Below are 14,455 nucleotides of genomic sequence, written 5' to 3' on the forward strand. Positions count from 1 at the left end.
TCTGCTCCATCTCACATCGGGACGATCAACATCAACGAAAAAGCCTCTTGCTTTGCATGGAGATCGTCCATTTAAGGCAACATCCGAGATTTCTTTTTGTTATCGTATGTTTAATCTGGCAATACTTAATTTTGGTTTGGCTTTTTCTGACTCATCTGTGTTCCCATTGGTCCATCTGGATTCAGCGAAATGGTTGCAAAATAGACAATCATATCCAGAATGTGGAACCACCAGAAAACTACTTTTTTCTCTTAAAAATCGAATTCACGGGGAATTACCCTTAAACTTCCTAGTTAGACCCCTTGATTGCCCTCCCCTTCACTTCCGGTCTTATCGGTGCTTATCGGTTGTTGGTTCTTGTGTTACTACCTTGACACCTTCTATCGCTGCTTCTATGCATACATTTTATCCGAAGCGGCACCGACATCCGAGATGGACTTTTTCAGCAAAACACCTTTTTCTGAAAATACCCATAAAATGGATCACTGTCTTCCACCCAAATCCCAGTATCTCCCGCTTCTTCTCTGGTTTTAGTCTATTGTTACTTTCCTTCTCTGAACGCAGTCGCCATCTTTTGCCAAACTTGCCCCACGTGATTTGACTCGGACTCTTGCCTACTCCCCTTATCTTTATGCCTCCATCATCTACAGCCCAATAATGATTCCAAAGCCCTCTGAACCGCTTATATGTGGTCCCAGGGCGCTACTCCATCCGTTGGTGCCGACCCTCGAGAATGCTTTCAACCCGTGCTTTCTTGCGCAGCTCTTGCTTGTCTTGGTGCTCTTCATCGGCCCTCCAGCTATCTACCAGCTAGTGTGTGTTCTACGAAACCCTCAGTATGGTTCTTTATCTATTAAATGCACAAGATGGCCTCACTTTATTCGCTCGGTTCTTGTGGCTACTGTGGCGGTGCTTTCGTGCTGGTTGACTGCTCAGGTCAGTATCCATGAACGCTATGCAGATTATAAACTCATTGGATTTGGCTCATTGTCGCTTCTTTTGGTGTTTGTGCTTTTGCCATTGCATGCTTTGGAACCTTTGAGCTTGCCTATCCAGTCGGGGGCTCTTCTTGCATTCTGGCCAGCCTTTGTGTTGCTCCAGGCTGCTATAGTGTACCAGGACTCATTCACCAACTGGCCTCTTTTACTTGCCAATGCTGCTCACATCGAAACAACTTCAATGCTTCTTTCTGTGGTCATTTTCGTGCTTGAAGCATCTAAGCGTACTTGGAAACCCACCCACGAACTTCTCATTCACTATATGAACAATGAGACATTAGCGAAAGAGCTTCGAAAGCCTAACTTTCTTGAACAAATTACCTTCACTTGGATGAACGGCCTAATTACCAGCTCCTACGAGAATGGCACTCTTTCCCATCAGGATCTTCCCGAAATTCCTTCTAGAATCTCCACTGAGCTTTATATGAAGCGCCTTTCGAAACATTATGACCCAAAGAAGAACCCTAACATCACCAAATCGGGCCTTTTGTGGGCTTTGATAAAGGCCTTTGGCCCATTGGGTCTCATTTCGTTTCTGTATGAGTTGATAGATAAGGTCCTTAACTTTATCCAGCCACAGCTCTTGAGGCTTTTGATCGTCTTCGTCAGTCAAAAAGTGTCTGATCCAAATACTCCAGCTTTAAGAGGTTTCATCATATCCTTTGGTATGTTTTTTGTTACCTTGATTCAGACATCCATGACCAACCGCTTTATGATGAGGATCCAAGAGTTCGGTTTCAGTTTCAAAGCATCCTTGACATCACTAGTGTTCCAAAAGAGTCTTCGTTTGTCAAGTCAGGCCCTTGCTGAACGTTCGAGTGGTGATATAGTAAACCTCATTTCCATTGATGCACCAAGAGTACAAGCGTGTGCCCAGGAAATAAGCACCTTAATTATTGCACCAACTGAGTTTGTTATTTGCATGATATCTCTTTGGGCACTTTTAGGTAAGGCTAGTTTGGCAGGAGCGGGTGTCATCTTATTCTCATTCCCAGCTAATGCCATTATTGTGCGTTTTCAGAAACGTCTTTCTAAGAAGCAGATGCAAATCAAGGATGAGAGAAACCGTGTGACAAATGAGATTCTCGTTTCCATGAGATCAATTAAGTTCTACTCTTGGGAAAATCCCATGCTTAAACACTTGCTTGATATTAGGAATGGTCGTGAGATGACAAACCTCAGAAAGAAACGTTTATTGGGACAGGTATCCAACTTTCTCTGGATTCTTATTCCATTTTTGGTGTCATTTGCTACATTTGCAACGTTTGCCATTACTAGTACCGTTCCACTTACATCTGACATCGTATTTCCAGCGCTTACTTTGCTTGAAATTCTTTCAAAGCCCATTCTCAACTTCCCTGCCGTCTTTAATTACATTATAGAAGGCTCTGTGGCACTTGACAGAATCACAAGTTTCCTTGGTAGCCCAGAGGTTGATGAGAGTCTAGTTGCAATCAAGCCTAGTGAAGATCCAACATCTCTCGAGATCCAAAACTTGTCATTCTTATGGAGCAAACCAGAGAAAAGTGAAATACGAGAAGATATGGATTTTGCAAGTTTCAAGTATGCCTTACGTAACATCAACTTGAAGGCCCAAAAGTACGATCTTGTCTGTATAGTTGGGAGAGTTGGATCTGGTAAGTCTGCTTTACTTTCGTCCATAATAGGCCAACTTTCTGCCATTCATTCTTCCTCGCCGCAAAAGAGGCCTTCTCCTATCAGCCTCCATGGAAGCATAGCTTATTGTACTCAAAATCCGTGGATTATGAACGCCTCGGTGAAGGAAAACATTCTTTTTGGTCATGAGTTCGATCCAGAGTACTACCAAAAAACGATCGAGGCATGCCAGCTCCTTCCTGATTTGAAAGTTCTTCCCGACAATGATGACACACAGGTTGGAGAAAAGGGTATCTCATTATCTGGTGGACAGAAAGCAAGACTAGCATTGGCCCGTGCCGTATACGCCAGAGCCAACATTTACCTTCTTGATGACGTTCTAAGTGCCGTCGATAGTCATGTTGGAAAGAAAATAATCAACCAAGTGTTCAGTAAATCGGGTTTATTGGCCAGACTGACAATTGTTCTTGCAACAAATAACATCCCTGTCCTCCTGAATGCATCCAAGATTTACTATCTCGAGAATGGAAGTATCTTAGAAGAAGCTAGATACAATGATATCAGTCCTGAGGCATTTCCAAAACTCAATCGACTCGTTACTGAATTTGGAGGCTCGTCTCCTCAGCCTTCTAAATCTCCTTCTCCTACGGAGACCCCTGCTCCATCTGTCACTCATAGCAAAGCAATCATGGCGCCTTTCGAATGGGATCCACTTAAGAAGAACACTGTCTCGAAAAGAACCGCTCAGTCAGCTGAGGTTTCAGCTAAAGGCAAGGTCAATTGGAATGTCTACTACGATTACATCAAGGCATGTTCCACTAGTGGTGTTTTAGTATGGGTGGCCATCTTTGTCGCTTCAACCCTTGTTTCTGTCCGTACAACTTACTGGCTTAAACAATGGGCTGAGCGGAACTCGGCAATTGGAAATAACTCAGATGCTCTTCGGTTCATCCTGATCTATGCTGTATTGGGGCTCACAACAAGTCTTTTGACACTGGCAAGAGGTGTTTTATTCTGGGCGTTCTTGGGACTTCGTGGAGGTAAGGTTATTCATGAAAGAATGGCCCGTCGTCTTATGAAGGTTCCTATGTTGTTCTTTGAAAGAACTCCGGTTGGTCGAATTATGAACCGGTTCAGTAATGACGTGAACAAGATCGACGATGCACTTCCTAGATCGTTCAACAACTTCTTGAATGCATGTTTGAAGACAACAATGACTTTGGTGATCGTTGTATTTGCAATTCCGCCCTCGTTTTTCGTTTTGATCGTGCTAGCCTTTTCTTACCGGTACTACCAGAAATATTATGTGGCAGTGCAAAGAGAGATCAAAAGGTTGGTTTCCGTTTCCCGCTCACCTATCTTTGCTCACTTCCAGGAAAGTTTGAACGGTGCTGATACTGTCAGAGCATACAGACAACAGGACAGGTTTTTATTCATTAACGACGCCAACGTTGACTTCAACCTAAGAAGTCTTTATATGTTACGGTCAGTTAACAGATGGCTTTCGGTCAGGCTACAGATGATGGGCTCTTTGCTTATTTGGATCTCATCGTCGCTTCTTATTTATAAGGCCTCGTCATCCTCTCCATTGAGCGCTGGTATGGTCGGTTTCGTTATGAGTTATTCCTTGCAGGTTACCAGTTGGCTTCGTTTGATTGTCAGATTCTCTGCCGAGGTCGAGTCCAATATTGTATCCGTCGAAAGGTGCCTTGAATATGCGGAATTGAAACCAGAAGAGGACGAAAATACAAAGTTCCAGCAACCGAGCCCCTCGTGGCCGGAACAGGGTGCTATTGATGTCAAGGAATTCTCCGGACGTTACGCTAAAAACCTTGATATGGTGCTCAAGAATGTCTCCTTTTCTGTGAAGCCAGGTGAAAAGGTTGGTGTCGTTGGACGCACTGGAGCAGGCAAAAGCTCTTTAGTGTTGGCCATTTTCCGAATGATCTCGTCCAGTGAAGGATCCATATTCATTGACGGACTAGACATCAACACTTTACGTCTCTTTGATCTCAGGCACAATCTCAGCATTATTCCTCAAGACTCACACATGTTCGAGGGCACAGTTCGTGAAAACCTCGATCCATTTACAGAACATAGCGACGATAAATTATGGCGAGTGTTGGAGCTTTCAAGCCTCAAGCAAACCGTCGAGCGTCTTGATGGAGGCCAGGGATTGGACAGTTCAGTAAGCGAAGGAGGAGGCAATTTCTCTGCTGGTCAAAAACAGCTTATATGCTTAGGAAGAGCCCTTTTGAACCCTTCCAAGGTACTTCTTCTAGATGAAGCAACAGCCGCCGTGGATGTACAGACAGACCAAATCATTCAACAGACCATCCGGCAAGAATTCAAAGAAAAGACAATCATCACTATCGCCCATCGTTTGAACACAGTTATGGATAGTGACCGTATCCTAGTGCTAGACCATGGCGAGGTGAAGGAGTATGATGCTCCAGAGACGCTTCTACGCAACCCACAGAGCCAATTCCGTGGCATGTGCGAGGCAAACCATTAATTTATCTTATAGACAATATTTTAATTAGAATTTGACTTTCTAGTAGTTTTCCAGTTGGGTGCAAAATATATCGGACCTGGGGAAGACAACCACCGAAGTGGGGCTTGTGTACAGGAAAGTATCGATGGGGAAGGTGTGGAAGTGAGTATTCCGTAATGGTGAGCCAATCTGATATCAGCAAAAGCTCTTTACACTAAACTCCACACTTCGATATGGCTTCTGCTGCTGGACAAGCATCCAAATTCCAACGTTTCCTCAATGCCGAAACAGGCCCCAAGACCGTGCATTTCTGGGCCCCAGTGTTCAAATGGAGTTTGGTTATTGCTGGTTTGAACGATATCCAAAGACCCGTGGAGAAGTTATCTGGAACCCAGCAGTTGGCTCTTTTCGCCACCGGTGCCATCTGGACCCGTTGGGCTGGTTTTGCCATCAGACCTAGAAACTATCTTTTGGCTTCCGTGAACTTCTTCCTTGGCGGTGTAGCTGGCTACCAGCTCACAAGGATTGTGAACTATAGAAGAGCGCAGGGCGACAACACCAGCCAGGTCTTCCACTATATATTCAACGGCGAGCCAGCCACCAACACGGAGCCAGAGAAGGCTTAGAGCCACCCTTTATAATGAGCAATACACTTAGTCAATTAGCATATCTGTAGACTCTTCAACTTCTTCTTCAGCGGCATGGTCGGCATCAACGTTTGGGGTGTCTTGAGCTTGGGGATCTTCAGTTTCGTCTGCGTCTGCTGCGTTTTCGCCCTCTTCGTCAACTTCAGCTTCCTCTGGATCTTCATCTTCTTCAATTGCATCGTCATGCTCTTCAGTCTGAGCATGTTCGTCCAATTCACCATCTTGTTCCTTCTCCTCCTTTTGCTCCTCTTGCTCGTCTCCATCCTGACCCTGCTCGCCTGCTTGGCTAGGGTCTCTGCCCTCTTCATCGTCCTGTTTCTCCTTCTCTTCATCATCCTCTTCTCCCTCGTCGCTATATTCGTCAATATCCAAATCAACATCAATATCTCTCAAATCCTGCGATTCCGAAGCCCTGATTTTTTTCACCTCGTCTATACGTTCACGAAGAGATGTGGTAAGAAAACTGTGAAGCAGGGTATCTCTTCTAGACCACTGGGAGTTCTTCGACGACAAGTGCTGCTTCACTCGAAGCAAAACCTCGTACTTGATCTGACACAACGATCGAAGACTGAATTCCGTGTTCACAAGCTTATTAAACGTCTTGTAGTCTGGAGCAGCGAGCGAAGAGCTAGGGTCAAGACTGAAAAGCTCATCCAAAGACACCAGCGAAGGGTAGATTCCCTGAGCATCTTTATTCAAATACTTCAAAAGCTCTCCATCCTCGTACTTCTGAAGAGTCTGAATGGATAACTTGAACTTGGGCAACAGTACACTGTTCTTGGTATCAGCATACTTCTCGTCCAATTCGTTCAACTCGGTGTGAAGCCTCGTCATCTGAGCGTACCTCTTATTGTAAGCTCTAATTTCCTTCTCAATAAACTCGTCACGGCGTTCATTGTCCCATGTTTTATACAGCTTATGGAACCTCTTCACTCTGAGTGAGTCTAGAAGAGCACTTCTCTGTGTCTGCTTCAAGGCCTCAGGATCCACCTCTTTATTCTGAGCAATGTCATCAGCAAACGCCAACAAGTCACTTGTCGAAGCCACAGACTGCTTAAGTACCTCCACTGAGCTCTTCAAGTCGGCTTCCTGGACCATGGTTGTAGTTGATGTTTAACACTGTGCGAAACATATATGTCTCACTATCAACAAGTTGTATGAGTCCAGAGGTGCACCAACTACGCCTGGAGCTCTATCGGGCTGCGGTAAAACTAGACGATTTGTGTTTGTTCAATGCTGCCAAATGGGCTACTGAGGCATTGCAAGGGCTAGTGCCTTCGGAAGAGGCGTTTGACTATACTCCATCTGAACTCAGTGCCGAGGAGAAACAAGACCGTGTACTGTTTATGTTGGCGAAAAATTACTTCAATTGCAAGGAATTTGAACGTGCTGCTCATACGCTTCGAAATTGTGTTTCTGGCGATGCGTTGTTTCTTCGGTTGTACTCGATGTATATCAGTATAGACAAGAAGGCTACTGAGGATACTGATGGGTCGGTGAACACGGTGCAGCTTCAAAGCATGCTCAAGCAGTCAGATACGAGTGAAAGCGAACACCGGTACCAGATCGTGGACGAGCTAAATTCGAGTCTAGGTAAGATCATGGTGGAGATTGACCAGTACCATGAGAAGGCAGAGGAGAATGCCCATCTACAGTTCTTGGCTGGTTTAACCTATAACAAGAAGAAAAAGCATCAGATGGCCCAGGAACGGCTTTTTGCCTCGGTGAAGTTGTTCCCGTATAACTGGAGCTGTTGGCAGGAGCTTATAGCGACGATACCTACATTTGAAGAAGCACAGGTGTTTCTCTTACAAGTGAGGAAGAAAGAGCCGGCGTTTGCATCCCACGTCATGTTCCAGTTCTTTGAGGTCGTGTTGCTTCAGGAATTCTACCAGCAGCTGGCCACATTCAGCGAGAAAGTCACGTCTTTAATTGAGTTATTCCCTAGTTTCGTCTTTCTCAAGGTCCAGAACTTCTTGGTAGCTTACCACGGGCTTGACTACTTCCAGGCAGAGCAAATGTTCGATGAAATTATCGCCAAAGATCCTCTTCGTCTTGATGACCTAGACACATACTCCAATATGCTTTACGTGATGGAGAAGAAGTCTAAGCTCTCTTACCTCGCTCATTATGCATCCCAGGTCGACAACTTCCGGTCTGAAACGTGCTGTATCGTTGCCAACTACCATTCCATGAAAGGCGAGCACGAAAAGGCCATTATGTACTATAGAAGAGCCCTTCTCCTCAACAAGAACTGTCTCAGTGCTTGGACGTTGATGGGCCATGAGTTCGTGGAGCTCAAAAACTCCCATGCTGCCATTGAATCTTATAGGCGAGCAGTTGACATCAATGCTAAGGATTTCAGGGCCTGGTACGGTTTGGGCCAGGCTTACGAGGTCTTGGATATGCATTTGTATGCCCTTTACTATTACCAGCGTGCTACTAATCTTCAACCTATGGATAAGAGAATGTGGCAGGCAATTGGAAACTGTTATGAGAAGATTGATAAGTTGGAAGAGGCTGTTCGTTCATTTGAAAAGGCATTGGCAATTGATAGTCTTAATGAGGTTGACACAGAGGGAGGTGAGCCTCATGTAAGCATTGAGCCACACATCTGCTACAAGCTTGCTACCATTTCTGAAAAACTTGGACGTTCTAAGGAAACATATCGTTTCATGCGGATGTGCTTGGAACAGGAGTTTGACTGGGGACTTAGTGATGAGACATCGAAAGCAAGGCTATGGCTTGCTAGGCATGCATTGGAAAACCAGCGGTTCAATGAAGCTTACGACTTGGCGAAGGAATTCAACTTTAATAATGCTCACGATGTGGAAGAGGCTAGGGCTATTGCAAAAGATGCTAGGGGTAGAATGACGTATTAATATATTTTAACGGGTAGAAACCTTTATCGTTCTATATAGCGCATTGGTCTAGTGAGGTGTTCGATTAAGTTGCCAATGGCTCGATCATAGGTGAGAATGAATATGGGTTAAATCACTGGCTGATCATCTCATTGTACAACTTTTCCAAGTCAGCGGGCAGCTCAATCTTGGAGCAAATGTTGTCGACAATAGAAGGCAAATCGTCGACCACACTCTCCAACTCCTCCTGGGATACACCAGCGTTGACGTGAATCAACAACTTGGGGCTTTTAACAGGCAAGTTCTCTTGCTCATAGATGATCTTGGTTCTGTTGAGCAAAGCGTGGTCCTTGGCAAGAACAGTATTGATGATCTTCTGCAACATGTAGCTCTCTAAAGTATAGTTAACGTTGAATGGGTTTTGCTTCTTGGATGGCTTTCCAGTGGTCAACAACGTGTTGTTACCGTAAATCTGAGGGAACTCCAAAGCTTCCCTGTAGCCGTTTTTGAAACCCAAGTGGATGATAGGACTCCACTTGCTCGAGCTAACTTCCAAATACTTAGAGTTGGCAAAGTTGTCTTGCAACTTCAAATACGTGAAGTTAAGGTTCTTGTGCAAGGTTGAGAGAAGCACAGACTCACCGTCGCTGGTGACTTCCTCAGAGATCAACTTGATGGCTTCGGATGCAACTCTAGCCGAGTATGGTGGAAGAGCCGCACTGAAAACATAAGCGTTGGAGTTGATTCTCTGATGCTGAATCATAGGTTCAACACCAGCACAGAAGCCACCGGAAGAAGAGAAGGTGTTAGCCAACGAGCCAATGGTGATGGAGACTTCATCTCTGTCGATGTCAAAGTGCTCGCAAACACCTCTACCCAACTTGCCGATAGTTCCGATAGACATTGTCTCATCCAAGAACAATCTGTACTTGTACTTGTTCTTCAAAGCAACAATGGCAGGCAACTTGGCAAGCTCACCGGAGTAAGCGAACAAACCTTCAGTAATGATGAACCTTCTGCGCAATGGCTTCTGGTTCTTCAACACAGGCTGAAGCTCGTTCAACACCTGCTCCAAATGGTCAATGTCGTTATGGTTGTACCACTCAATGTCGCATCTGCTAACAATCAAAGCCTTCTGGATAGCTTGGTTAACTCCACTGTCAACCACTGCCAAGTCACCTCTCTTCAAGAAAGCAGGAATGACAGATCCGGCGGTAACGAGATCTTGACCATAAAGAATAGCACTGTCAGTGTTCAAGTAACGAGCCAAGTCCTCTTCCAAACGCACATGAGCATCCTGAGTACCATAAAAGTTTGGAGGACCACAAGCACCAACACCTGCAGTGTTGATAGTGTGTCTTGCTGCGTCCTTCATTCTCTGGTCGGGGTTAAGGTTAAGGAAGTCACTGCTAGCCAAGTTAACAGCCAGAGGGATCTCTGGGTGCTGCAAAATACTAATATGGGAAGAGTTCTCTCCCTTAACCACCAAGTCATCCACTCTCCACTTCTCGGCCTCAGTGACTGGTTCCACAAGAGGCGCAGGCTGCCACTCTTCAATAAGCTCATCAACCTCTCTCTTGGACAACTTCAAAAAGTCAGACCTGTTCTCCTTCTTCTTGGAAGAGAAGAAGTAAGTAGCAGCAAAAATGACCAAGGAAAACTCAATCAAAGAACGAATAGGGTCGTCACGGTAGGACGACTTGATATAACGCAAAAGCACAGCACCTCCAGGGACGCGATCTAGTAAGTCCAAATAACGAAGAACGTACTTTCTAAAAGCTGCTTCTAACAACTCCGCTGTCGGCGGTATCGCCGTCGCAGTGGCGGTAACTGTTTCGATAGTTGACATGTTAAAAATCTTGAACGGTGTTATGAGGGGGCGCCCTGTAATTCAGAGCACTAAGCGGGGGGGTGAAGTTAAAAAAGTTATAGAATTTGCAACTGAGTTTCGAAAAGCCAATAAAAAGAAGTATACTCCCTTTTTCCTAGTTCCAAAACGGTGTGAATTGGTCAGGGAAAGTATGGGGCTAGTAGGCTATTTAATGTTTCCGGTCGTGGTTGTGAGGTTAGGCGTGGTGCACGGGTGTGCAGCATTGCTGGCCGTGAAATTGTAAAAGACGCATCGCGGAAACTCCTTATGTTAGGGGCTAACGCTGTGTAACCTTCAAGAATTACCACTGGCAATTTGCGCTCCCGCGTGAGACTTCTCTCCACAAGGGTTTATTGCGTTTCTAATTTTCTGGTAACCCTTTTCGGTGACTTTCCGAGTGGATAAATGTGGCTCGAACGGGGGCCCACGAGCAAAAGTAACGGGAATGCTTTGTGTAACGTTAGCTTTTTCGCTTTTCGCAAAATTATTCCTCGCTAAAAGTACGTAAGACAATCATGGGCGGTAGAGGCTAAAGTTTCCAAAGGGGTGGGCCTCGTGGGTTAAAGTAGAACCATCAGGGTAAGTAGACTCTCGAAACTCCCTCAACGTCTCGGCGGCAGCACACACATCCTTCCATATTCTTTGCCATGAGACTGAGACGGCAGCTTTCGCAGATTGCAAAACACTTACATGGCCAGGTGATGATCTCTCTAAGGTGGATCTGACAAACGACACATGCTAGTCTTGCATCCAAATCGTAGTCTTCGTCGTCCTTGTCGATTTCGTTGTCTCCTTGGCGAGGCGCTTTGTGCTCTTGTTTAGCTCTTTTGGTAAGGATCAAATCCAAAAGCTCTTCCGCTTCGTGGACCCCAGGCTTGTTGCGTGCCCGGTAGCGGGATCTTGTCATGATTCCGTCTTTGGCATAGTCGTAGTTTAGATGCCGCGTGAGCAAATCAGCGTCTCCCTGAAGCATATCGAGCAAATTTTCCGAGGTGATAAGTTCCCCAAGCGCCAGAGTAAACGGTGTGGCTTGCGTCACGGCTCGGTTGGACCTAGTTATGATTCCCTGCGTGAGATCGACGGACTCTAAGTCGGAGTCCGATTCAAGGTCCAGCCCGTCTTCGACCTCGAGGATGAAATCAGGCGATTCGTCCTCCTCGTCGAGGTCGTACTCTTGTAGAATGCATGAATATTGTGTAACCAATTGGTCTTCTGGAACCTCGTTGATATTAAATTTAGGTGCGGGATCTTTCACAGGCTCTCTCTTTTTGATAAAGGGCTGAACGAATTTAGGTGCTCTGCTTTGGCGAATGCGGAACTCCTCTTCGGTTTCGTCGTTGCTACCCCAGAGGTTAATTGGTCTCCTCAAGATGTACTTGCGGAAGAGCCTTGGCACAAGGTAAAATGCAAAGGAATTGACAATCAACGATTTGAGTAGCTGGTAGAAACGAACAGCCGATTCGCTTAAGTAGTACCACCTTTGCTTCCAAGCACCTTGGAGCTTGAAATTGAATTTTTCGTCCTTTGTTCTCGAAATAAGGCGAAGCGGAGGTTTTTCCACGAGGTTACCGTAGCCAGACATGCGATTCTCCTTCAAGTATGCTAAGACCTTTCCGCTGCGCACCGAGTCGGCGTCTTTAGTAAGGCTACCAGCGCCAAATATAGATACCAACTTGTCTGTGATAGACTGCTCGACCCATGTGCTTTGTGCGCCGGTAACATAGTTGTATTCTGTGATGTAGCTCGATCTACCGGCCAGCGTGATCGCAAAAAGACTCAATTTCAGAGAAAACAGGAAGAAATCGTCGTCAAAACTGCAGCCAATGTGTTTGGAGAAGAACTCGCTGCCTTCTTCTGAGCTTGAAAAGTAGCTGGCGAATTGTAGCTCTTCGTACTTCGAGCCCTTGGCGATAATTGCAAGAATAAAGATCAATGCACACAGTATGATAACCGCCCACAAGAACAAGAGCGAAGTGTAGGCTGAAATGATCACAACAGGGAAGTAGAACCAAGAACCGTTCCTAAGGCAACGCCAGTGGTAGCTGATGAACAAAACGCTGACAATTGACAGAGGGATCAAGCGATACTTTCTGCCATACAAAAGACTTCCCAAATGCTGAAGAATATGGTCAGTCAACAGGAACATACAGACCATAAGAACCTGTTCTGTTGGTCTTTTTGCGGCAGTATATTCCCTAAGAAAGTAAAACCCCGAGCTGACTTCCTGGAGAGATACAGAAAGCTCCAATATGGTAATGGCTCTACCTATCTTCGGCGTTTTACCAGATATCGACAGAACAAACACCTCAATGAACTCCAGATAGCTAGCAGCCAAGTAAACGGGCCAAAGCATACTAGAAGTAGGCCCAAACCGAACCTCAGTGGGAGACATGCTCATATACTTATCTGTAGCATATTTCACCGGATCATACAAGAACCAGTCGTCTGGAATGAGTCGAACAAGCGTCGGAAGCGCCAGCTGGTCCTGAGCATTCTCCTTCATGATTCTAAGCACCACAAGCACGTTACGCATGGCAAACGCCAAACCGGCTACAGCCGATAACCGAAGAAGCATCGTGCAAAGAGCAAATGGCCAGTCTTCCCGAGACGTAGCGCCCAAAAACCCCCTGTTATGGATCTGCTGAGGACGAGGCCGGCTATTTGACCGAGCCGTAGCGAAAATGGCCGTCCTATTAAGGATAAACGCTAGGAACATCGTGGAGAAGCCATAGAAGGAACACACATACGCCGAGAGCGAGCCAAACCGGTCCCAAGTGATCTGATGGTCCTCAGCATACTCAGACTGTTCAGCTATAGCGTTTATTAGCGCCTCTGCAATGTTTCGTGTAGGGCTAAGTGACCTGGGCGTGGATTCTTCAACCATGGTTGAGCAATAAGGTAACTGAATGTGATAAAGTTGGAGGTTTAAGTAGGTAGATCCGCGCGGGTCATACTGGGCCACAATAGGAAGGTTGTTGGGAAAAAGCGGGATTCAGAAGAAAGGGAAAGGGTATTTGTGTTGGGTGGTTTTTGGGTTTATTCTTTGGTTTGTTAATTGGGAAGGGTGGTTCGGTTTTGGCAGGGCAGTATGGTTTGGGCTTGGAGATGGTGATGGATCTGGAGTTCTGAGACATGGCTGCGAAAAGCTGGGGAACTGGTGGAAGTTGAAGTGGAGTGAAGTGGGGACAGCTTTATTGGAATTGAAATGTGTTTGCTGTGGTTTTCATTATTCAATGGGCATTTTGGTCGTTTTGGGTTGGTGGGGGCGTTGACTTTTGGGTAATGGGCATACGTAGTGGGATCGGTGAATATTGGTTGTATAAGGCTCAGTAGTGAGTACCAGCTATGCTATACGTTATACTCGTTTTTGGATGAAAAGTGTTAATGGGGCTTTGTGGTTTCACTTTGGTTAGTCTTGAGTGAAATAAATCAAAAACGTATGTGAATACTTGTATAATTAGGGTAATTGGTGGAGCCTGTGAATGTCTGGTTACTCCATAGTTAAGGCGCAAACTGCGTATACTGGTACTTCCACTAAGTGTAACATATAGTGTACAACGAATATATTTCATGGGAACAAAAGACTTCGGAAACCTGTTGTTTGAAGAACTCTGTAAGATTCGACATACCTGATTATGTCGTTGAAATTACGGTAAACTGGTGCCGTACAGCTTCTGAAGTACTTCCATACCATATATAGTGAGCACTAAGAAGGTGAACCTTTCACACCTTTAAACCTTCCTTTCTCAATTCCATCACTTCCCTTGAACTTAATGATCTCTATTTAATCAAATAGACCACCCACCATTACTTATTTCACTCTCCACTGTCTCTTACCAATGGCTGCAAAATACCACCCACTTCAGCTGAAGAACACCTAACCACCCACAAACCTTCCAAAATCGCCACAAATTCCAATAACCATATTCCAAACAGCAATATAAACTCAAATATACCTTTCCCTTCTT

At 45.4% G+C, this 14,455-nt stretch overlaps 5 protein-coding genes across 5 annotated transcripts; 3 read left to right on the top strand and 2 right to left on the bottom strand. All coding sequences in view use genetic code 12, as the record gives it.

Annotated features, from left to right (window-relative positions):
- Positions 1-657: 657 nt before the first annotated feature.
- CXQ85_001627 (ATP-binding cassette bilirubin transporter) lies at positions 658-5,130 on the top strand (the record flags this gene model as incomplete). Its single annotated transcript, XM_025485329.1, has 1 exon — positions 658-5,130. One exon carries the CDS (start codon positions 658-660, stop codon positions 5,128-5,130), a length of 4,473 nt encoding a protein of 1,490 aa, XP_025340260.1.
- A 212-nt stretch (positions 5,131-5,342) lies between these two features.
- On the top strand, positions 5,343-5,735 carry CXQ85_001628 (mitochondrial pyruvate carrier; the record flags this gene model as incomplete). Its single annotated transcript, XM_025485330.1, has 1 exon — positions 5,343-5,735. The coding sequence occupies one exon, from the start codon at positions 5,343-5,345 to the stop codon at positions 5,733-5,735; it is 393 nt and encodes a 130-aa protein (XP_025340261.1).
- A 27-nt stretch (positions 5,736-5,762) lies between these two features.
- CXQ85_001629 (uncharacterized protein) lies at positions 5,763-6,854 on the bottom strand (the record flags this gene model as incomplete). Its single annotated transcript, XM_025485331.1, has 1 exon — positions 5,763-6,854. The coding sequence occupies one exon, from the start codon at positions 6,852-6,854 to the stop codon at positions 5,763-5,765; it is 1,092 nt and encodes a 363-aa protein (XP_025340262.1).
- A 59-nt stretch (positions 6,855-6,913) lies between these two features.
- CDC23 (anaphase promoting complex subunit) lies at positions 6,914-8,638 on the top strand (the record flags this gene model as incomplete). Its single annotated transcript, XM_025485332.1, has 1 exon — positions 6,914-8,638. One exon carries the CDS (start codon positions 6,914-6,916, stop codon positions 8,636-8,638), a length of 1,725 nt encoding a protein of 574 aa, XP_025340263.1.
- A 112-nt stretch (positions 8,639-8,750) lies between these two features.
- On the bottom strand, positions 8,751-13,371 carry CXQ85_001631 (uncharacterized protein; the record flags this gene model as incomplete). Its single annotated transcript, XM_025485333.1, has 2 exons — positions 8,751-10,475; positions 11,218-13,371. 2 exons carry the CDS (start codon positions 13,369-13,371, stop codon positions 8,751-8,753), a joined length of 3,879 nt encoding a protein of 1,292 aa, XP_025340264.1.
- Between the last annotated feature and the right edge of the window lie 1,084 nt (positions 13,372-14,455).

Source organism: Candidozyma haemuli (genome assembly GCF_002926055.2).
Source record: "Candidozyma haemuli strain B11899 chromosome Unknown B_2014730914, whole genome shotgun sequence".
NCBI lineage: Eukaryota > Fungi > Ascomycota > Pichiomycetes > Serinales > Metschnikowiaceae > Candidozyma > Candidozyma haemuli.